The sequence below is a fragment of the Chiroxiphia lanceolata genome, chromosome 1 (genome assembly GCF_009829145.1).
Source record: "Chiroxiphia lanceolata isolate bChiLan1 chromosome 1, bChiLan1.pri, whole genome shotgun sequence".
NCBI lineage: Eukaryota > Metazoa > Chordata > Aves > Passeriformes > Pipridae > Chiroxiphia > Chiroxiphia lanceolata.
Window position 1 is genome coordinate 134,984,227 of NC_045637.1, and position 24,965 is coordinate 135,009,191.

The 24,965-nt window shown below is 39.7% G+C and overlaps 1 protein-coding gene across 1 annotated transcript in view; it reads right to left on the minus strand.

Moving 5' to 3' along the window:
• Positions 1 to 24,965, minus strand: part of CUBN (cubilin) — a 141,453-nt gene that overhangs the window by 78,801 nt on the left and 37,687 nt on the right. The window contains 5 exon segments of the mRNA XM_032682519.1: positions 8,344 to 8,503; positions 20,915 to 21,102; positions 23,076 to 23,232; positions 23,884 to 24,065; positions 24,594 to 24,754. Coding sequence (XP_032538410.1) covers positions 8,344 to 8,503; positions 20,915 to 21,102; positions 23,076 to 23,232; positions 23,884 to 24,065; positions 24,594 to 24,754 — 848 coding nt within the window.

Consider the following 24,965-nt stretch of genomic DNA (forward strand, 5'->3'; position numbering starts at 1 on the left):
CATTCCGTAGACAAATGTGTATTCTGGGCTGGAGGGTCTGATCTATCATAGGGAACCCAGAGAAAGAACAGCTGGCTAGCCCTGTTTGCGCTGCCTGTGCAGTAAGTACTTTGCCTCCTGTTTGGGTATGTTTTATACCATACCTCAGCATCTACTTTGACAGCTGAACAAATTGAGACACAGAGCACAAGAAGTGACATTTTTTTGTATTGGCCTCGAACTTTATCAGTTCTAGAAAGCTGAATCAGATCCATCCTCAGCTCTTACTTAGTTCAATTAATACACAAGTTAAGTTATCATGGGAAAGGCTTCCTATTGTTGTAAAAATGCATTTTCCACTGCCTTAGAAATCATAAAATTAAAGATAATACAATTTCCCTCAGCCTACTGAGCATGAGTACAAGCTGCCAAGTCACAGTGGATAAACTGGCTTTCTGACACTTTGTGGGTGTAATGTTCTTTTTTTTTTTTAATTCAACTGGAACTGTGCAATTGTAAGACAAGCCGTGTTTGAAAAGCTACATATTTTTATTTTCAGATAAGAAATTACTGTCCTAACATCACTCCCCAGCCCCTGGGGTGACTAAGTTCTTGCATATCATGAGCTGGATTGAAAAAAAAAAAGCAGCAAAGCAATGGATCAAATGCAGGCCCTGATTTGACAGCACAAAGCAGCTGAACATCTGAGACTGCAGTTTCACCATTGCTTTATGGAGATGTTGTAAGTGCAGCACCAGCCTCCTGAAGATGCTATCCCTGACTCAGTCCCCAAGTGCAGGCATCAGCAGGGTGGGAAAGCACAGCAGCCCTCCCAGTGTCAGAGAAGACTTAGATCAGCTACATTCATGGCAAAACTTCACCTGTGGAGAAGCCAAGAGGGTGGCTGTGTATCTGTCACATGCAGAAAGTGTTTGATCTGGTTTTACAAGTGTGCTGCTCTGTCTTGCAGCAGCATTTTTTTCTTCTCTAAATTACAAGCCCCCAGGTGTTTCATTTAGGCACTATCTTTTGCTCATACAGCTTTTATAGGGTCACTCGAGCTTTGCAAGTAATGCCCACACTCCATCAATCTCTCTGGTTTCATCTCCAGAGGGAAGGTTCTGTCACATGCAAAAAAGCCCCAAAATACTTAATAAAGCCATCTAACAAACCATGAGCTCTATATGTCCAGAGGCAAATACTGCAGTATGTCAGAAGTGATAAATAGCATTTGTATCAGAACCATTATTTATAGGACATATTTTATAACATAAATAAATTACCCCTTTGACCTGCTCAACTAATCCACACATATATGCAAAACTCATCTAATATCTACTAAGTCTAAGAATAATTTGCAACTTGAACAAGGTATCTTTGGTCATTGCTCTGCCTAATGCTTTCTTTTTTATTTCAGGAAGCTATAGATCAAGATCTTTAGTTAAATGCAAATACTTTCCTTAACACCTTCTGTGGCTGCTAAGTCCCAGAAGTATTTGCCATCATCTCTATCATGGGGTTTTTCAGGTCCTCACTAAAAACTTGGGTTTGGCTTTATCACAGTTGGCTGTTGGACTACAAAATAAAAATCTATGAGGGGAAAGAGCAGCAGGTCTGAAAGGGATCAAAGTAACAAGAAGCTATTTTAAGCTAAAAAAGAGATGTCCAAATACAGATGTGAAGAAGACTCCAGCCATGCCAGCAATGTAACACTGATCTCTGTCAGTCCATCACCCAGTACTCACTGGAAAACCACCTTTTAAACAGAAGAGCTCTCACAGTTGAACAATAGCTAGCTATAACCCAGGAAAATCTTTACATAGCTGAACTGGACCTCACTGGTGAATTCTCCTTTTCCCCACCTCACTGCAGCCTGATGTGGTTTGCCCTGCAGCCACAAAGTTAAACTGTCAAGCTATTGGGTGTCTCAATCTAGGAGCTAAAGAAGATTTAAAGTGTATTTCAAACCAATCCTGCCTTCAGTTCCTAGGAGAGACACAGAACAAGGTAGTGCACTTCCTTCCCTGAGGCCTGCCAGCACTGAAAAATGTTAAGTCCCTGAAACTTTGATATCCATTGATATATTTCATCAGAGAGATGGAGAGGAAGAAAGCTCAGTGTAACCCACCACCCCTTTCTCCCCCAGTGCCATTAGAAGATGGACTAATTTTCCTCAAAAGAAATCAGGTCGTTGAGGTTTTTTAACTGGAGAAAGAAAGGTGTCGGCAGCAGAGGAGCTTTACAGTGGAACTTCCAGGTGAGTTACTCGCTTTCTTTCCCCTCACCAGCCGGATTTACACAGCTACTTAGGACAGATTTCAGGAGGAAAAAGCTGCTTTGCCAGCTTGGAAAACAGAATGATTTTTCAACAAACCGACTTGATGTCTCTGCTCCTGAGGGGGTGGGAACAGGGAGGCAGGGGAGTTTCAGCGGCCGAGAACAAAGCCAATCGTTGTTTATCTCAGCCTGAAGAAAGCTGGGAACATTTTAAAACTAAACAGGCAGTTATGACTCAGCTTCTCCTACTAACAGTTTCCTGATAGCCACAAAAGACATGTTTTTTATTTAAACCCGAAATGGCTCTGATGAGTGGAAAGCTTGTGTGCTGTGCTTTGAGACACAGACCTTTCTTCCTTGTGAATTGTAGGTAGCATTCAGATTACTCACACGCCCTCTCCAGAGAGGTTTATATTTTCTCTGAGCTCAATCAATATTCTCTAGATGAGGTATGTGAAGCACATGAGTAAGAAGGTCAAACTGTTTTTAAAGTCCTGCTTCTTTTCTTCCAACTACAAATGTTCCCAGAAAAGGCTTTTTGTTAAAATAAAGTGATTCTTCTTAAGTGCTCCAATAAAATGATGGTAAAGTTTAGGTCTCTGTGATTCATTTCTTATAATGAATGTGTGGAACTCATGTTGCCAATCATTTATCAATTGTTTGCAAACAGATCAGAATTGCTTGAGTTTATGCCTAAGTGTTCACTGACAAATAGCTGAAAAACGAACTCACTGATTTTTGCAAATATGTGAACTTCACATCTGAATTGTTTTGATTAAAGTGCATATGCCAGTAGAAACCTCCACATCAGAGCAGAAGCACAGCCTCTGAACCTCTGGTCAGCTGGTAAAAAGTCTATATATTACGTTTCCTCATATGGATGAGGTAAGAATCAGTTCTGTTGTGCTTCTCTGAAAATACAGATAGTGGATTTTAACAAAGTATTTACAGAAATACTTAGGAGATTAAAAAAAGTGTTCCTACCTTTAAACTTACTAGCTACATTAAAACACTAAAATAAGAAAACAAAAATAATGATAGAATAACTTTCTGAAATGCTTAAAAAACTTTGATTCATTACATGAATATAAACCTTCTCCCAACTCTCACAATGTTTATATTTGTCTGCAAACATCAGATAAGATTTTGCTTCTATTCAAATAAATAGAACTTGTGCTGTTTATGGCAGCAAAGTAAAAAAATGTGATCTTTAGGGGTACATAAAAATGCAGAAGCAGAACCCATAAAAAGCTGTATGACTTCAGCTCTCACCGAAATAATAGTGAAAAATCCCAAACCATTCTGTTCCTAGTGGAACATTCTCAGCCCAGAAATACATGGTCTTGCTGTATGTGGACAGATATGCAGACAGCTGCACTGCGGAAAAGCTTCTTGCAGCTGAACTGCATACAGCATATACCCAATTTGTGCTGACCTTCATGCAGTAATTTTGGAAATTTCAGCCCTGCAGTTAAACTGAGGAAAAAAAAGAAAGGAGAGATACTTTTTTAGTAGTGTAAAAGTCCTGGAATTGCCTTAAAACAACTTAAAACAACTACCTACTTTGGTGTTAGTTGCTAGGAAATCTGACAACAAATAGAAAGCTTAGGAAACATATATTTGGTGGTTTTGCTTTCCTCTGACTAAAATCTACGTATTCATTGAAGATTGTGCAAGGGATGATTTATAGATCTTTCCATATTACTGCCTGTCTGGTTAGCAGATGCTGTTCATTAACCAAAGAAGAAACCCTATTCTCATAAATAATTATAGCAGAACAGAAATTTAGTAATCTGTGGAAATCTCTTTTATTTGCAAGGTTTTCAGATTTATTCATGGGTATGTTTCAGCCACATGCTAGAAAAATCCTGTCCATAAAGGTTAAAGTGAACTGGCACTGTTCCTGTAAAATCAGAGTTAGAGAAATGAAAGGATTCAGAGCTTTCCAGTTGTGGTGCTCATGGTGAAACATTTCAGTAAACATAAACTGACTCTAACTGCAAGGAAGACGTAGTATAAACATTTGCCTGTACTAAACTAATACTTACTAGCATGAAGTATAATTTGGATTTGATTCTGAAAAATTTTGCTCTGTTGAGTAGGTTTAGTTATAGAATACTGTGCAATGGATAAAGTGGAATAATTTTTGTGATGAGGATTTATGCAAGAGAGTAAAAATTTATGTGAGATACTGTTTTGGTTTTTTCTGCTTTCTGATTAGTTGATCATTTCTGTAGCTTTGATTATCATTTTATCAGTCTCCTGAATTCTGGTATTTTTTCAGTATGTTCCAATCTGAAATCAGTAAGATGGATAATAAATAAAGATAGAGTGCTGGGAGCCAGAGACATTAAATGCAAATTTAGGCATTTAAACAGGAGCTGAATCCTCTAAGATACAGAATGGCCACAGTTCCCATATCAGCTGCCAGTGTTCAGTGTTTTTAAAAAAAAAAAAAAAAAGCCATATTCCAGCTCTCAGACATTGATTGAACAAGCATTTTAAGAAAATTCTGGCCCCTATTGTTATGTATTAGTTTGGGAGTGAAAGAAGAAACAGAAAGAAGAAACAGAAGAAGAAAGAGAAGAAGAAATAGAAGAAGCAGAAGAAACAGAAGTTTGTTGTTGAAGAAACAGAAATTAGCTCTCATAGAGAACATGACTGTGTCTTTAATAGTCAGACTGCAACATAAAAAGCCAGTTCTGAACATGGTAGTACCCACAACTCAAAACAACTGCTCAGGACTTCAAAAGATCACACTCTGTGCATCCTTAGACTTAATGTGGCTGAAAGATGTTGAAAAGGAATGGTCATTTCTGAAAACTGAACAAACGTCAATTTGTCAAAGGCAACATAAGAAATCAACAACAGAGCTATGATTCAGGCTCAGAAAATCTGGGCCTCAGCTCCCTTGTTGACCTGCAGTGTGATATTCTTTTCAGCAATCCTAATGGATGCCTGACAACTGTTGGCAGTGAATGGCTTCAGTATCTTAATCTAACCTCTGTTTCTGTTGTGCCTCTCTGAAGAACTAACAAACTATTTAACATTTTATCTGACACATACACTGAATATATGAGACAAAAAGAATAGTGGGTGCGAATTTTGACTATGCAGAGAAGAGACAATTAAATTTATAAGCTCTACTGACAGCCAAGCAGCCAAGTGAGTGATCTTCCAATGAAATAGAGATATATATATAAATCAGTCAGCTCCTACATGCACATTGCTTAATAAGGTAGGTGACGGCTCTAGGAAATATGTATCTTCTCAGATAGTGACAGTTGTCACTGGTGTAATTTTGCACTAAGAGACCTTTGCCCTCAGCCTCCTGAGTTTTTTTATTTTTTTTTTTTAAGGAAAGCAATGCAATTGGCATTCCATCTTTGCAACATCCAGACTGTTACCAAGAGTTTGTTCTTTCTCAAAGGGCCAATATATGCCCCCTAACATATTTGCCTATATTAAGCAGAAGTGGAATAAGCACCTTGCAGATTCAAGCTTTCCTCTAGTGAATAATCCTCTTGAGGCCTTGGCTTACTGATTTAGCCAAATCAACTCTAAATCTATCCTCATTATTAAAAGCCCCTTAGATGAAAAGTGTTATTTCAGAACCACAACCATTTTTAAATTGAATTATTTGCACTAGAACTTTCCATCCAAGTTAAAATTATATAGGACATCTTTAAGCGTCAATAACAGCATTGTCCTAAGATCAGTTACTAACTCTGTCTTTGTGAAAGCCTAAAGAGTGGGTTTCCTTCAGTACAGCAGCTGGAAAGATCAGATGCAAATATTTTAAATCAAACCAGTTGAAATTTGTGTCATGTGTGGCAGGAGGGGCTATTCAAGTCAGTCATCAATGAGGTAAGCTTTTGGCTTTTTTTTGATCACCTTATAACTGTGAAAAAGGTTCTGGGAAGAGTGTCTGAAGCAAAATGTATCAGGCAAATGGTGTCAAATGTAAGTGCTGCTCTCTTTACCATCAAAGCATGTGAATGTCCTTGATGTATATCTCGTGGATGTTTCACAGCTGCCAGTTAAGGGGCACAGGGACGGTCTGAGAAATAGTTCATAGCAGCTTGAACTCTAGAGCACACATTTGTCACTTGAGCAGAAATAAAAGCTTTTCTCTCAGCAATACATGTAGCCTTGTTTTTTTCTTGTCAGGTGAGATGTTACCAGACCAGGGTGTAGATTCTCTGAGGGATTTGCCCTCAGGGAGGAAGGGACCTGAACACTTCACTCAGAAATATCCAACCAAAGGCTGCAACTCCTGATAAGTTTCCCCTGTACCAGGAGACTTTTTCTAGTGTTTGTTTTTGTTTTTTTTTGTGCACTTGAAATCTTTTCAGAAGGGAGAGGCAAATACAGCACCCTGACCACAGGAACATATTCAGTTTTATGCCCTGGTCTAGGGCAACAGTATATGCCCAGACAACATAGCCCCCAAGAGTAAGAGGAATAGCCATATTTGTGCATCATACCAATTGAGAAAAAAAAAAGGAAGTGCTTGCAATGAACAAAAAGCTGACAACTGTGGTTAGTTCTGGAGGAACTTGCACTCATATCGAAGCTGTCAGAAGTCACAGCCGTGACGTTCAGAGCCAGCAATGACATTCCCTAAGAGCCAGCCCTATCTGACCCTACAGATCCTGGTCTGCTCCTTAGACACAGTCTCACATTAGCAGTCTGTGCCCTGTGCAGCATTAGGCTGCAGTGTGGTGTCCAGGACTTAGCAGAAGGGCAGTGCTGTCTGATGGAGAGGTGAATGTGTGAGTGAAGAAAAGGAGTGCAAAGGGGTGGGAAAAGAGGGAAAGCACAGGAGTGTTTACCATGCAGGCAGATTTTGGAAAGCTTTGAGAGCTTTAGAAAAGCAAGTTAACCCAGCACCATGGCTACTGTATGGAGCTGATGTCATCTGGCTGTGCATAAAAGCCTCCACTTTGTCTTCTTTTGTGCAGTCCCAGAATGACATCACCCCAAAGCACAAGAACATAGCTTTGTGCTGCAGCCCTTCCCCTGCTGGCTCCTTGCACACATCCCACTCTTCCTGCATGTGTCCCTCCTTTAGCCAGAAATGCTCCTTCATTCACCCCCACTGAATGCAAGGCACCACTGTCTGGCCAACGAGAGCCCTTTGGGAGCCCACTAAGCGCCAGCAGTCTGTGGTAGGTGCAAGGAGCTCCTATTCAAACAGCTTATAGAATGCCACACACCTCAGCAACCCACAGCTGGGCCTCTGCAGCCCACTTCAGCTGCTTCACAATGCTGTCAAACCTGAATGCTGTGAACTGATTAGACAGATAGGGCAACTGGGGCAATTTAATTATTTTCAAGGTTGGATCTCCTTAGACGGGATGTACAATGGCACATGATTTAATCTTGTTACATTCCACTATTGCTGTTAAATAAGCAGAGTGAAAAAAAAATTGCATTTGTAGCATCACTGATGAAGAAACTGCAAGCACAGTTTGCAGTTGTACAGTTATACAGATTTGTTTATAAGTGGCATAGTTTTTTGCCTATTTAATAAGGCCTGTGACAATCTTCATGACATGTAAAAACAAGAGAACAAACACCCAAAGCACATCCTGGCCAATGTTATTTCATGCAGACGAGTGGGGTGGGGGGCAGCTGGAAGTGGACATTATCCAAGAAAACAAGTGCTGCTAAATAAAATTAGACAGAAGCCTGCAAAGAACACACTAGTCTATAGAAATGGGGAAAACTGAGGGCTGAATGATCCCATTAGAAAGCCCAAGTCACTCATAGTTACCCTGTAACAGCATCTATCTTCTGTTCAGTACAGACATTCTAGAAATGCTGCTCATCTCTGTTCCTACTCTTGGAAATGAAAGCATATTTCACTAACAGCTCTCAGTGTCCGAGCAGACAAACTTCGAAGGTGTACATGTGCAGAAACACTGACTGGGAAAATATTTAAAGAATTATGAGGAAATCCAAAGTTTTTAGAACTGTAATGGGTTATTTCTACTTAGATGGCATAGAGTGGCATAAGCTGAGACTCCACCAAACATACAGGGAAGGAAACCTACCCTCCCAGAGGAAACATGGCTAACTTACCATTAACATGCCACAGCATCTGGAAGCCACTTCTGGCATTCAGTCCATCAGAATAAAATTCCACATGAAGGCTGGTCCCTGTAGTGCTCCCTGCCAGTGGAAGAGACTGTCCACAGAACGTGCCTATCAGGTTGGATTGTACATTAGGCCCATCAAAGAGCTGAAATGACACAAAAAAACATGCCAGTGAGCAAAAAGCAGCTCCCCAATTCTTAATGTTTTGTACAGGATTTCAAGGAAAAAGCAGTGACACTTCTCACACTGGCCACCCTTGCACAGCAAAATGAGCCTGGGGAGTATGGAAAGATTTGGATTAACTAATAAGCAAATATAACTCCAATATGTCTTTAAACCTGGCTGCACGCTGTGTACAGTAGGAAGGTCTTGCTGTTTCTATTATGGTGTGTATTGGGGGTTGCTGGGGAAGAAGATAAAGGGCAAGTGGCAATGAACTGAAATAGAAAGAAAAAGAGGATGTCACGGGTCTGATTTGCCTGTCCATCTAACTCGCTCAGTGCCTCCAAACCCCTTGGTGACAACTCTGTTTACATCTTCATCTCTCTAAGACTGTGCCCAGGTGATATCAGGACTGACTGGTCTTCTGATGGAGAAAACCAAGCAGTCAGCATCATGAGGGCCTCCCAGAGTAGTGAGGACAAACTGAAAACCAAAAGTAAAGTAAATCTTTAAAAGCACAGGGAAACTTCATATGTGTTTATTTATGATTTCATAATCTTGTGCTAGTGTCCTGCTTTTTTTTTTAATAAAAAAAACCCCCAAACAAGCAAACAAACAAAACAAAAAATGCTGGTAAAATATTCCTGTAGTTAAATATTGACATCTGAAGTTAGCCATATACTCACATTTAAATGAAAACATTTAATACATGTTTTGATGGGGTGACAGTAGGTGCTTAGAGCTTCTAAGCCTCTTTACATTTGTTATCTCCAAACAGATTTAAATTCTTTCAAGTTCTAGTTTTGTAACTTTTTTCAAATCCAGTAAATCACTCTGAGCGTGCATCCATGTTCCTCACCAAATACCACAATGCCCCAGTGTCACTTTTCAGGCATGAAGACTGTAAATTTTTGAAAAGCTGGTAAAAATGAGACATTTTAGCTAAATTGCCTTTGACTTACAATATCAAATTGCTGGTTGTTGTCAAGTTAGGAGTTGCTTTATTATTTCTCCCTTGGTTACTATGATTTTTAAAGTTTAGGAAAACATCAACCCTTGTGCTTTATTATCACTTTGCAACAGTTCATCCGATCTTCTGTCTCACAGTGCATATCTTCCTAACACAACCCAGCAAACTACTGGCACAGAAACCATGTCTGAACATTCTCACTGCGAATTTTTGGCATGCTTCCTTTCAGAATTTCAACAAAATCTTTTCTTTGTTCTGAAGCCATCACTGTAAAGTTCTTTTCATGCAAAGAATCAAATCTATGATCTCTAGATAAACAGCCAGGGTTTATTTATCTTTGCTCTCCATTCAAATCTCTTTTCCAAATATATTTGATTCCACTAAGAATTCTCCTACACTCAGCACCCATAGTATGGAAGCATGATATTACAGCAAATATTGATTAACCATGCTAGCTACTAATTTTCACATATATTTTCTGGCAGACTCACATATGAGAATGAGTAATTAAACCCTCAGCTTTTCTGTTCAAGATGTTGGCCTTGCAGAACCTTCAGAAATCTTGTTGTTCATTTAAAACATACTTGGGGCCAAGAAATCTACTCAAATGCTTTCAAATCCTCAAGCACACGGTCTAATTGAAATGTCTTTTTTAACAAAAAAAAAAAAAAAAAAAAATTGGAGGTAGTTCTGCCAGAAGTTAGGTGCATGCTAAGTGTATTGTAACTTGGGAACTATCACTCTTTGTTATGATTTCTCTTAGTGAAATCAGAAAAGATTGTAGGTTTCTAATTGCAGACACATTGCTGGTAGCTCTTGCAAAGCCTTGATCAGATGTGTTTGATAATAAATATTAAATTTCATAAAGATTAGATGTTTATATGTTGAATATCCACTTGTATTCTTTCCAAACATAAAGTTTGAAGGACCACTTGATAAACGGGTGAGCTGTCCCATGCCCAGCATGCCCAGTTATGACCTTCTTCCAAGCCAGGCTGAAAGCTTTACACATTCTTTTAAGGCTTAAGTTCAACAAAATGAAATCAAGTCAAATCCAATTAGATTTTTTAATAGTACTACTTCCTTTGACAGCTTTGTGGTATATAGTACTCGTATTTCTGTGGCCTCAAGCCATGGAAATCTTACACCAGAAAAATATGAATGGTGAAAAATAAATAACTGTGGAGATCATGAATCCGTGCTCTGAATAGAAGCAAAAACTATGTTAAGATACATATTCACAATCAGCCATTAAGTCTAGAGATTACAAATGAAAAACCATTCTAATGAACTTGGACTAAATCATACCCAGAAACTTCCAAATCCAAACCAAAAAAACAAGCTTCTTGAGTCTCCTGCAATTTGATTCATCAAGGGAGTATTATTTTTACCTAAGACAGCTAATGCTGCATTTCTATGTAATTTCCTCTGAAAACAGTCTGTCAGTTTTTCGAGACACAAAGAATGGTTACTATGGCAATCCCTTCATGCCGTGCTGCCCTGTGGGGTTGGGTTCAGAGCAGCATTTTGCAGGGAATATGAGCGCCTGGCCAGCTGTAACTCATTGAGAGAGGCAGAACCACTACTGCTAGAATTACAGAGGGGTTTTTTTGAGCTGTCGTTCATTTCTAAATGAAGGGAACAGCTGTGTATTTTCTCAGGGCATTTTGAACTTCGCAAACTACCTTTTGCGCTCACACAAACACAGGCAAGTGAAACTGAAGCTGAACACAGCTCTCATGAGCTACAATTTCTCTTCTGATCTCTGAGATAGTGTTTCTTGGTAAGGTCCTGCTTTGTCAGCTGTGTTATCTTAAACTGCTGCAAATTGAGGCAAGATTCTTCTCCAGGCTATATGAGGCAAGGTACTCCTTAGGATTGTGAGAGGCAATTGGATTTTGAGGCACTCCTGTACCATACTGATCTAGGAACCGGTGATTTGCCTCCCTTCCAGCTCCCCATTGGGAAGAAAGTGCTTGCTCCCCTTCTGTGTATATATTTGCTTTGTAATATATTTATTTGTTTAGACTCTTAGCCTCCACCAGAAAATTCAAGTTCTTCATAATAATTTTGGCAGACACTCAAACAGTCAAAATATGCAAACAGCTGCAGCACATGTTCTTACCCTTGGCCTCCCTGCTTTAGCCAAAGAATTGTTGAGCAGCACCCAGAATGCTCCATTTTATCAGCCTGCACCGTGGCACTGGGACCAGGCAGGGATGCAGTATGTTCAGATGAATTATTAGGCATGGGCTCAATAGCTGTTAAGAGAAGCTCCTTATCAGGCTGCCTAGGAGCAAGCCTATAGGCTGACACAAAAGTAGAAAGGGGAGGTACCAGCTTTCTAGGGGAAGAATCAAGCTGTGTGACTGCCCTGCAGCGAAGTGGCAGCTGAAAACCATCTGCTGTACATTAGAATGGGGCTGGGAAAGCAGGACTAGCCAAGGCTGCAGGAAGGGTTCAGCTTGGGTAGCTCTCCCAGGGGAGACACCATGGTCACCAGTATGACATTTTGGCTTTCTGACTCTTCAGCCTGGAAATATGTTGCTGACATGAAGAATGATGCTCTGGAGGCCACAGCTGTTCACCCCTCTTTGGAGGAGCAAAGCAAAGCGGCATGACCTGTGTCACAGAAAAGCTCATTGACAGAACTGGAGGAAGGGCTCAAGAACTGAGCTGACTGGAAAATGGAGGTTCTCCTGCATGGAAGAAATAAAGATCTCAAACAAATGGGAAAAATAAACTTTAAATGTGTTCTATTTAGGCATACTTGAAGCAGGGACATTTTTCTACCTGAGCGCCTTGTCAAGCTTATTCCTTCTTGCAAAGTAAGCCTTCCAGAAAGGTAGTGAGACTCCACCTGCTCAGTTTACCTGGCAGAAAACTGGAGGGGGTTTAGGGCAAAACGCCATTTTTCTGTTGGAAAACTTTATTTCTATTAAAAAGCATGTTTGGTTTTTTTTCATCAGGAAAACCATTACAAAGAAAAAAACCCATGGCTAATCTGCTCTGGAAAAAACCTGCTTACATATAGTAGTTAGTCATAACACATAGTCTCGATCCAGAGATGATGGAGTCTTTGAAGTCAAACTTTCAGTTTCATATGAGGTGAAAATCCATCCTATAATACAGATGGTTCTCATTTTTTTGTATTGTAAATAATACTGTTATCAGATCTCAAGAATTCATTATAATTATGAAAAATTATATCAATAATTGTCTCAATTTGAGTCTTGAAACAGACTGTTTGCAGTCAGAAAGCCTTTTTACAGGGACCAACAACAACAGTCCTGGGCTGTATTTGCAGAACTCATGAAAGGAGGCTGTGCCTTGGATCAGACCAGCAGAGCTGCAAGTGTCCCACCCATGGCCAGAGCTTCTAGGACAGTCTCAAAGACCTTTTCTGACACACACAAGTATCCCTTTCCTCTTAGAAGTGGGAAACCTCATATAGGATTGTTTGGATCTAAATACCAGAGGCAGTGATTACAAGTTTCTGAGTAACTCTTCCTGAAAGGAAATGAAAGAAAAGGAAATTTTGGAAAGGAAGTTTTGATGGCATTACAACAAACATGTTACCAGAAAACAAAATGAAGCAAAAACTAGACAACATAATCATTATCCAAGTAACAGAATGCACTCCAAAGAGAGATTACCATTAATTGTTAAAACAAGAATAACAAAATCAAAACCAATTAATTTCCAAGCAACACATTTCCTTTCCAGATGAGCTAGAGAGTGAATTTAAGAACCTGCAGGTCTGCCAGCCAGATGAAAAAAACAAACTAAAGCTCCAGAATGTGGCCCTCTGTGCTAACTGAGCACCACAGCAACATAATTTCATAGGAACAAAGGTAGTTTAAGACTTTGAGGGGCTTAGTGCATGGAGCCTTGATATTTCTGAACAAACAGGAAAACAAAATGAGGTTATGTTTGTGCTTGCATGATGAGAAGTATTTGCAATTGCCACTAGAAAAAAAGCCCTCCTTAAGAACACCTTCTAATTAATATTTTAATATAATTGTTTAAATATGTTTATACCCTAGATAACCTTTGATAAATATCCTTGCTCTGACCACTGAAGGCAACTTTCTTGTCTCTGCACAAAGATACACTCACTAATTAACCACTTTATTCTATAGCACAATGGAGTTTGACATTGTACATCACAAGACGTGTAGGCACAGTAGTTATTATTGCTGGGATTTATCTAACATATGAAAATGTATAAATGTCTAGTTTTTTAATAGTAAGAGTTTTACCTGAGTCTATGTTTTGTCTCATAACCTGAACCTGAATAACTCAGAGCCCTTTGAAATTTTCAATGTTGAATTCCAAATTAGACTGCAGTATTTTTTAAAATATTTTTTCACCTCTTACATTACCACTTACTATGTTCTCAAAGAAAACAAGGGGTTTTAACTACAGCATATCTGCTTATTCTTATCTTTCTAGGAAAGGTTTATTTTGCAAATTATATAAAACCAGTGTTTTTCTTTAGCAATGAATGAATTATAAGACTGTAAGAAATGCAGGACATATCTTTGGATTAAATTTAAAAAGTGTTTTAGATATAGGAGTAGGAAAAAACTGCTGTTTAAGAACGGAATGTGTAGGAGACATCCACCTAGTTGGTCAACCCTAAGACCTGCACTCAAAATTTTATTTGTTCAGCATGGTATTTTAAATCCCCAAACCTGTATCAAGAGAGCACCTCCACCTAATCCCCAGAATCCAAATGGGTCCCTGAAGTGTCTCTGCAGCCTTTGCTGACCAAGGGACTGCCTTGGGATCCACGCCTTTGTGGCAGTGGGATCACATATGCCTGGTGATGAGGCTGTGGCTATTTTGGTAGAGCACCTGCTTTTCTCAAAGCCTCAGAAATTGAGGCGGTTCCTTTGCAGTGAGAATCCACTCATGGCGGAGGAAGCAGGACTACTTTTGAGCTTGGGACAATAATATTTCCAAAGTTATTCTTCAACAGAAAGCTGCTATTGTGGGAAAAGCTCCTTACAAAGAAACGGGGCTGTGCCTAGGGACACGGTTCTGAAAAGCCCAGGGTGATCTGAGCAGTTTGCAGCCCTGCCGACTCCAATGCAGGGCTGAGTGCTGCTCCTGCGGTGCTTTGCCAGCCCAGATGAACTGAACTGACACTATCAGAGACCAAAAAGGGCAGGATTGTCTCTGTGAATTCCCCCCCCCCCCCCCCCATTTCAGAAAATTTGCATTATGCATAACTATGGCAACTAAGGAGAATTGCAGCTGGTCTCAAATGAAGACAGGACAAAAGGGAAATATTCCTGCCACTTAGGCTTTCAGGCTTGCTCATGGGAACAATTCGGCTGAGGGGGGCAGACACAAAACCTTCCTCAAAGTCTGGTGTGGTTTTCTCTGAGCTGTCTGGGAGCTTCCCTCTGATGAGGGGAAGCTTTGACTGACGCAGATGGGGTTTCTCCTGCCACCATGTAATTTTGTATTGCAATGCCTGTACTGAATGGGATAAGCAATCTCACAGAGGTTGGTGCAGCTTTCCAGCAAAATTTGTAATACAGAAGAAGAACAGAGGAAAGAAGAATTCAGCTGCAATTAGATTAGTCCTAAATGCTCTGTTTCCAACAAGGGGCAAGCACACTACCGTCATATGGTGATATTTCACAGTCACTTCATTGTACAATGCTTTTTTCTGAAGGAGCAGGCAAAGTCACATTGCTCTGAGCTGGCAGGGTGTGGAAAACACAAAGTCCATGAAGGTCTGACTCATTTTGTGAGTCCAAAAGTGGAGTCTGTGCTGGCTTCACTCGTGCTTCTTGTCATCTGAGGTTTCTGTAGGCACCATGCAATCCTTTCATCACTATAAATTTAGTTGTCTTGAGGGGTTGGGGGTAGTTTATGTGTGTCTGTAATTTTGCTTCTACATAACCTTTCAAACAGGGAAGCCAAAGTCTACTTTGATTCTGGCAATGCAGGCAATTAGGAGAAAAAAAAAAGCCAGTCTTTTTTAGGGTGGGCAGCTTTGTGGCTAGACACTCCCCTTTTGAATATCCAGATCCCTCACTGAAAATCAGTGCACGGGCTAAGATTTCGTTGTGTACCAATGGTTAGGTCTGCCAGAGAAACCTGAGGAGAATTGTCACGTTTATCCTTACAGCCTTACACTGAAGGACTTTTTGTGGAGGCCCATAACCCACTGAAGGAATTCAGGGATGGGCTGGCATGCTGCCAGCTTGCATAGTAATACATTAATAGATACCACTGCAGCCTGGCCAGCAGGCTGTAATTTGATGTCTGTGTGCAGAACCTGGATAGGTATATTTCATATATCATCTGCATCCCCAGGGCGATGTACCACTGGTGACATTTTGTAAATCAATGCACAGCCATAAGCAAAGCCATTGTCTGTGCTTGGGGAATTCCTGCAGCACTTTAAAAAGACACACTCATAAATAAAATGTAATAATGCTAATCTCCTAATATGGTTTAAGCATATTTACTAATTACAAGAGAGAGTAACACTAGAAACAGTGTAAGATATTATGTTAGATATTTTTATGTTAAATTAAGAAAAAAAAAGAGTATGACCAGATGAGTGTGAGCAACAATTATCTAATGCAGTATTCCCAGATGGAGAAAAAGGATATTATGGCACATCCCTGGAATGCTACTGTGGTTTAGAAAAGAAAAAAAAAAAAAACAAAACAGCACATCCTGTTACCACCAGAAGGAAATGAAACAGTTCTCAGGAGCAGATGCCATATTAATTCCTATATTCATCTGATAATATTCCACATGTAAGTGTGCAATGGTATTTTAACCACTCTGAGTCTCATTGCTGAAAGAGTCTGGACTGCTTAAGTACACTGACAGTAGGCAAGCAAGGAACTGCTTTAGTCCAAAGGGGAATTCTGTCCTGCCCTGCAGCAGAAGAAAGGCATTTGTTACTATCAGGCCATTGTTTGCCCCCATAAGATGTTCTTTTGCATTAACCAACGATAATTCCATCTTTGACACTAGATCAAAGTGCACAGAGTAAAGGGGTGAAACTCAGAGAGCTCTGAAACATGTCTTGCTTCATGACAAGTTTTTTATCTGCTTATTGGGCTGGTGGCATCTTGCAAAAGGCTGGGCGAGGTCTCTTCTGTACTTATTAAAAGCAGAGGCTAAACAGGGTGGACTTCAAGGGATGGCTGTACTTTCTGAGAATAAGAACAGAGAGGTAGATTGTCATTGAAAGACAGAAAGATTAGTGGTTTTCAAATAATATTTTTCTTGGATAAGGAAGGAATAAATTTCTGTCCTACTGCAAGACTGATCTTCAGAGCAATAACATGACATTATCCTTACTTATAAAAGAGCTTTGCTTCCACAGAGATTATGTTTTACCATACAGAAGAAGAAGGTAATTCTTCATTAAAGATAGGGAATTGAACACATGCTTGTTCAGCTAATAACCTGGTGAATGTAGAGGAAAGAATGACATTTCTATGTCATTGTCTGTAATATCTCACTGGCTACAGCCTGATGACTCCTCTAGAAAGACTAATGTTAAGTTATTGAGCCAAGCCACAGCATGCAATATAATTTAAAGACCATCCAATCTAAATACAGTTAGTGAAGCATCATTAGGAACCAGTCTGCTATTTGGTATGACTTGTATCTTGTCATTGCCACTTCTGTCTTTATCAGAAGCAATTAATCTCATATTCTTGAAACTTTGCTGTAAAACTCCTTCCAAAATGTCACACTTCCTATGAGCATTATTAGCAATGAGCCAGCATCCTCTGACAGGCCATGAAACACTGCACATTGCTCATTTGTTGAGAAAGTGCTTATATGAGGTTCATGCTATAGACTGACATTATAAAGAACTGCAGCTTTGACTCCCTCTCACACTTCCCCTTCTCAATTTCTGTCACTTAATCACAGGGGCAGAAAATTGCCATGAAATCAGAAGAGCAGGGCTTTTTCCTTCCTACTTGGCCATAGTATAAATAGCTGTACATGCTAAAGTGGTGGAGATGCAGGCCCTGCCCAGATCAGAGTGAGTCAAAGTCACTAAATGCTTCCCGTGGAGAGGGAGTGCTGCTTATCATGAGTAACACCAGCCAGCTGGTGGAACAGTGGCCTGGCTGACAAGAAGCATCCCATGATCAAAGGAGAAAAGGAAATACATAACACAGTGCACAGCTGACTTCTCATTGTACAGCTGTGACTGCATTTCAGTCTAGGACAGCCACACATTGCACTTGTACTTACTTATACTCTCTGGACATCTGACTATATTTTCCCTTGTCCTGTATGGGAAATACTTATTTGCTCTACAGGATGATAATATCTTTGGTAACTGACAGTAGCTAGGAATACTCATGTGTAGAAACTTTTGGTTTTGTCATTACTCTACATATTCAATTTCTGGCTCATATGTGGACTAAGCCAGGGAGCAAATAGCAAATTAACATATTCTGTGTATATCAGATTGAATTAGTCATGAGGCAAAATTTTCTTCTTATATACTACATGTGGTTTTGGGTCAGAGTATAAGTCATAATTAAACACAAAACTGAAGAACAGACCCTTTTCCAGTATGGAGACTGGGACCAAAACCACAGTGTCCAACAGGCCAGGTCCAGCAGTACTCAAGAACATAGGTTGCTCAGTCTAACTGTCCCCACCCTATGATTTTCTCCTTCAGAATTCAGAAAGATTTCAAAAAAATCAGAGCTTTAGTTTGAGACATTTGCAATATAATAAAAATATGTCCACGTGCATTAAATCTGTTTCTTATACTAACTTTTTAAAGTGTCTCTGCTATTTTTTTTTTTTTTTTGCAACTGCCATTTCTTGATTGTAATCTGCTAAGGCAGGTAATGTCCCTGCCATAACACCTCTGCAACATTTAATCTTGTCCTTTTCCATCATGTATAACCCTCCCTTACTCCTTCTACCACTACAACTGTGATCATTACCCAATCCAACCTAAAAACTAACTCTTGTCCTTCCTACTCCCAGCCTCCCAGCAAGTAGGAGCAAATATTGTCACCAAGCCTGCCATCTGCTAGCTGCCACAGAGCACCATGCTGCTACTGTCAGAGCTGCCACAGAGGTAAGAAGATAAATAGGGTGCTGCTGCCTGCTGCAAGAGGCTGAGGTGGCAGAGCTGCTGCCACCAAACCCAAAAGGAGATGGGAAAAGGGACATCTAAAAGCTCCCTGGGAAAAGAGCACTTGATCAGCACCAGTGGCCACTCTGGTTTGTGAGTGCAGCTATATGTCTGAGCATCAGCTTCCCATTTCCTTCAAGAAAATGGTGAAGGGTTCTGGCATATGGTCCGTGTATCACCCACTTAGACTACAGTGAACAGGATTATATTTCTATTATACTCAGCCAGACCATTAGATCTCTCCCCTCTTAGGCCTCTTTGCAATAAAGGAATCTCAGAACTAGTATGTGTCAGAAAAGTAATCTATTTTAGCTAAACAGCTATGAGGTTTCTTTTAAATAACCTTTTTTCCAATCTGCAGTGGTGTCAGACTCCACATGGATTTCAATCAGAGAAGTCCCAAATATCTGCAGTCTGCTCAGAAAGTGACCTGTACACTTGTTCCAGATGACTCCCCCTTTCCCTTACACCGCAGAGCGCTCCCAGCCTTGACAATATGCTCCCCTTTCGCAAGATGCAGGGTGGGAGCAAACAGTGTTCAGTTCCCTGGCTGGTTCAACCTTGTTCTCCTTTTTACACTATGGCACATATTTGTGCAGCATGCAACAACCAAATGAGAACATCTTTTCCAAGTGGTATTTCTTAATGGCATTTGGAGAAAGATTTGTAAGTAATGACACAGGAATGACAAATTAAAGCCTCCTTAACACACTTCCATGATTCTCTTTTCCCCCTGTATTTTCCTCTTTATACCTCTTTCAGTCTGTATATTCTTTGATTGAAAGCACTGAAAAGTTGTTAAAACAAAGAGTGCTCCCTGTCTCCTCACTCCCTCAGATATGTTTTATTTCTGTTCTTTTAAGTGCTTTGGATCAGGTCCTTGCCTCTTGCATTATTCCTCCAGCCTTGACTTACATCTAGAATAGTGTCTTCTGGCAAGTTTCTTGCTCCTCACTGGCTGGCTACTGTGTGCAGGGCTCCTGCTTTTCATGGGTCAAGGGCTCAGGCATCTTGAGACTGGCACTGGCTCCAATGTTTCTTTTTTAGTCTCCTCACAAAAACGAACCAGGGTTTAATAGTTAGTTTTCAATGTAGTGCTCCCTTATTTATTTTCTTCACATGTCTGTTCTTTCTTACTGTTCCCGGCCGCAAAGAGAAGAAAGCTTGAAGAACATCACTTTTGCCAGTTTATTACCAGTTTTGAGCTGTGACAGCTGCCATAGTAGGGAGGTAGAGGGAATGAGGGAGGACATCTAGATGGAACAGACTAGCCCATCACCAGGCCTGTTGTTGAATCTTCTGCAAGACCCCAGTGTAAGTAAGTATCCCCAGAAATATGGGCACTATTCCATAGCCCTCTTCCTGGCTGTAAGTAGTCTTTCTAACACTTCTCTAAATTTCAGCTCCTCTAGTGCAAAAACCTAAATAGAGCACAGCAGCTACAGGCTGGCATCCTGTACAAGGGTGAGATCTGAAGGACGGATGAGTTCAGCAAAACAGCAAAAGAGTAGGTAGGGGATTATAACCCACGGTATAGCAGTGATCATGACTACACTCTACTTCCCACAGTACTAAGAACAAAATTGAGAGAAAATATCTTTTAAGTTGTCCTTGAAAATTTTAAGAAAATATCCTCTTTGTCCTAGAGATATTTTTTTTTTAAGGAAATGAAAATAAAGGGTATTTGGCTTTAGGTTGACTGGATGGCTTTATTTGGCTAAAAAATGTCACATTTTATTTGTGGATATCTTCATTTTCTTTCAGTCTCTTTAAAGAGGCAGATGAATTATGAAAAGAAAAATATAAATAGGAGATACAGCAACCCTCCCTTTAAAAATGTAGAAATAAAACATATTAAAGTTTTTGAACCTACCCTGTTCCTTCTCATATAAAAACAAGAGGAAAATAATTGGGCTCATTGCCTTTTTGCAATCAGTTTACTAATCCCAGGATTTCTTCTTCTTTACATGAAGCTGGAATCATGACATCTCACTTCACTTGTAAAAGCCAGTGCATCTAATCTCAAGTGGTAGCTAGACTGTAGCAAACCAAGGATTTGGGATTCATCCTCCCATTTGCACAGACCTGTCTTGAGGCAGCACTGCTTCTCTCCCCACCGATTGCAAAGGAAACAGGGCCAAATCATTTGGATTTAACACTTGAGCTTCAGTGGTTAAATTTAGATACAATAAATTTCCCCTTGCTCTTCTGCATCCTTATTATTTTCCTTTATGGGTGGAGATCTGATTTTTTTTATTTCTACTTACCTTCAAGAAGTCACGATCACAGTCCAATCCATCTTCTAAATCAAAGGCCGTGAAGCTATAGTTGAGAGTGTTCCCCTTGGTAGTTTGGACAGTCCAGCTACAGTGCTCATTTAATGGGTAATTATTTGGATAATTTAAACTTTCCAATATGCCATGGCTACGATTAACAGTCAGTACTTCATGGCAAACTGAAAAAGAAGTGATAACAGATCATATTTGTGCAGTGATCTAATAACTCAAAAATCTAAAAATTGAAGTTACTGATAGTATTACAAGGTGAGAAATGATTTTATTCAGATTAGAGAAGTCATATAGAAAATAAAAATAAACTAAACTAGATAAAGAAGGAAATTACAATTATGGCATCAGGTCAGTGAGTCTCATTTTCCTGTATTCACCTACAAACATCAATGTGGGCACTCCCTTGTCTGGAAGCAACATACGATGTGTATCAGGAGCAGAGCAGTGTAATGCACAGAGAAGTTGGCAGCAGGAGAGGAGTGGACAGGTTCTTTGCTTTGTACAGCAAATCTGCAGTGTTTGAACAGCAGAAATGGCTGAAATTCACTTGCATGACTGTTCTATTGTCTGTCACCAAGGGTAGCACACCTACCTCCTGCATATTTTTTATTCTTTCCAAACATATAAAGAGCAGCAAGGTCTCTGTTTTTAGTACTTTGAAATGCTTGGGATACAGCTGAAGGTCAGGGTTGGGTGAAGAGGAGCTTGTCTGCAAAGCTACACTGAAGCAACAACTCTTTGAAAGGACAAAATGAAGAGCACAAAATGGATTTTGAAGAATGCAAGATGGGTAAAATTTGCTACCCCCTGCCACCAAGATCTTATTAGAAACATATCAAGCACAAAGGTGCCTTTGAATGTTAACTTGATACCATGTTTTCCTTTGCAATGTTTTTCAATTCATCATTACATTTCTTTCACGTACATGTAAATGTATCTGGCATCCTTATTTTACACCATACCGCCTACATAATTTTAGCTTTTGGGCAAGCCATTGCCATTAAAAGCCTTCTCTGATTCATCTTCAGGAATTAAATATGAATGTAAATCACATTATCTGATAGCTCAGGTTCTTCATCTGAGTGCTTTGAAAGTGCTCTTTCTGTTTAATTAATGAAAGGGAGGGGAAACCTCTTCTAATATATCTTCTTGACATTGCAGTCTGAAAAGTACATGCTAGACGACTCTGTGATATCTGTAAGGAATTAGGGAGCCAAAGCTTCCCCACTCTTCTAGTTATTGTATGTGTCATGTGAGGATGAATAGCTTTGGCTTTTTTTGTAATCCATTTACTACTGTCCAACTAAATGTCTGTAAACCTACAGCAATCCCTATCACTCGAGCATGTCATATTTAGGGTGCACAAAGATGCTTGCAAATCATTTTGTATGCAGTGAAGTTATGTATCTTCCAATGTGCATTTAACTATATAAAAAATATAAAGTGTATAAGGAGAAAAGTAAATACTGGGACTATATTCAAGATTAAGACTGTGAATAAAATAACTTTAATTTGTCATGTGTCTTCTTGGATTTTTTTCTCCAAATGTTATTATTCTGATATTTCTAGGGTAGAACTATTTTACAAAAAAGTGTTTGCAAGAAAAATATGACCCTTACCACAAGATATAGAAATGAAACCTTTTTAAGTGTTCCAGGTAGGCTAACTTATCCCAAGCACCTACAATGATGCAGGTTGGCTGACAGGAACTCAATTATCCTTTGTCATCCTGCCTCACAAGAAGCTAGAAAATCAGAGAAGCTTGCTGTATCTGCCTTCTCTGTTTAAAAGTCAAGAGACTGGATGAGCAGAAGAGAAAGAACAGTCCAATCTACCCTGTTATGGACTTCCAGCACTTGTTATTCTGAGTAAATCTGGAGTGGTAAGTGCCACTGGTGCAGGTAATAAAAGTAGAGACACCTCACCAGCTTTCTCTTAAGGAGGAGATGAACTCCATCATAAGGAGATGGGCAGATAATTTTTAGCTCTCTATTCTATAACTGTAGCAGACTAGAGAATCTGGGTCAGTAGTATGCTGCACACATGTACCTCTGCTCATGAATAGGTAAGATCATGGGCTGCAAGAAGTTTCATGAACAATATGAAGTGTTGAAACTTGTTCTCATCTTCTTTTACTTACCCTGTTTGTATTTGGCTAAGAAACCTCCACCTTGCAGACTGTTGTCTGTCCTTAGTTTTACATACACGCTGTCTCCACTGGAATGGATGAGTTCTGGTATCTGATTCCCACAAAATTTACCTAGCTGTCTAGCATTACTGCTGTTGCCATCATATACCTAAAAAAATTTAAAAAATAAATAGAATGAAGCTGATGGCATTACAAACCCAAGTAATTTCCCACTGTGAAATGTCTGCTTAGGGAATTGTTACTGGGTATACAAGAGGTTAAATTCTATTCCCGTGCAGAGGAAGCCTGGCAGGCATTTCAGAAACAAGTAAATCACTGGAAAAACAGAAAGCCAGTAACTGAATACTGGTGGGTTTTGAGGGGCTTGCTCACCAAGAGAGGAAACCTTCACTCCATTTCAACTTTATTAAAAATATTCAAATAATTTATGCAACAATTCAAATATGAAATTTGGAATTAACAATAGGGTTATTGACACAGTTGTGGTTTTTTCCATGTAATTTACTAAGAAAGCATACTAAAGCCTTTGTTCAAAACCCAGCAAATTTAAAAGATATAGACAGATTCTCATTTCAGTGGCCTTTCTATCTAGACATAAATGCTTTTCTTACCAGCAGCTACACAAACACCGCTGCCTTGCCTCTCACAGCTCTGTGATATGAAGGCAGCATATCAGCAAGAAGCTTTTCTATTCTGGGTTTGTTCACCCAGTAACACTTGAAAACCAAGGCTCTGTGTTTTCCCTTGCCTGTGTGCTCATCATACCCCCTTATAGAGCAAAGCATCACGGGGTACATACCGCAAGGTAATCGAAGGTGCACCTCGGGTGATACTCTAGATGAAACTGCTCAAACTGGATTTCAAAAGGGCTTCCTCGGCTTCCTCTGAGGAACCAGTAGCACTCTGAATTGTGGTAATATGGCATAGGGTAGTTGGGAGACATGAAGATGCCAGAAGCTGTCATCAAAGTCCCACCACAACCTGAAAATGGCAAAGAAACCAAACGAACACTTAACATCTAGGATAGCAGAGAACTAGACATGATGTGTGAGATTCTCACTACTGATCTCCTTCACATGCTCTGAACATCTTTAGTGATGCCCCCAAAATCTGCATCTAGCCATCAGCACAATAAGCAGAAGAGTGCCCATAGCACATAGAAATATTAACTATCTAATTTGAAAAGTGCTTCTGATAGGCAGTTAACCTTCAAATAGAAACCTCTCAATTAAATTCTTGATTACCACTTTCCTAAACATGTGAGATAATTGATGCAACATTTTATCTAATAAATAGTATACCCTTCCCTGCAGTGAAAAAGAAAGCACAAGGATCAAGAAAGTTGGATCCTTTATGTTAACAACGTGCGGATATGTTGCTATATAATTAGAGGACAAATTTTAGAAGATGGGAAGCAGAAAAGATGTGGGGGAAAAGGTGAGAAATTAAACACAAAGGATCAAAAATGAGATGCGTAAAATAGTTCTGTACTTGATGCAGTAATTTTACCTGCTGCTGTACCATCCCATTCCACTGAAAATCCCCTTCTGGTGCCAAATACATCACTTACAAACTTTATCCACAGCTTGTTACCATGAGAGATTATAACAGGAGGCAGGTCTGTACCACAGTATTTTCCAAGAGAAGGAGAAGTTTCATAGCCTCCATCTCTAGAATGACAGAGAATAAAAACCTTGGGTCAAAGAGGGAAACCATGAGAAATGTTAACAAATCTAAAATACTGGGATTCTTTCAAGCCTGGGAAAGCCCAATCCTGGCTCTTCATCTTCTACAGCAGTATCACTACCAAATACTAGAGGATTCCTGCTACTTGCAGTAAGAAGCCCTACCACAGGCACCTGCTTGCTGGGTATGTCACTC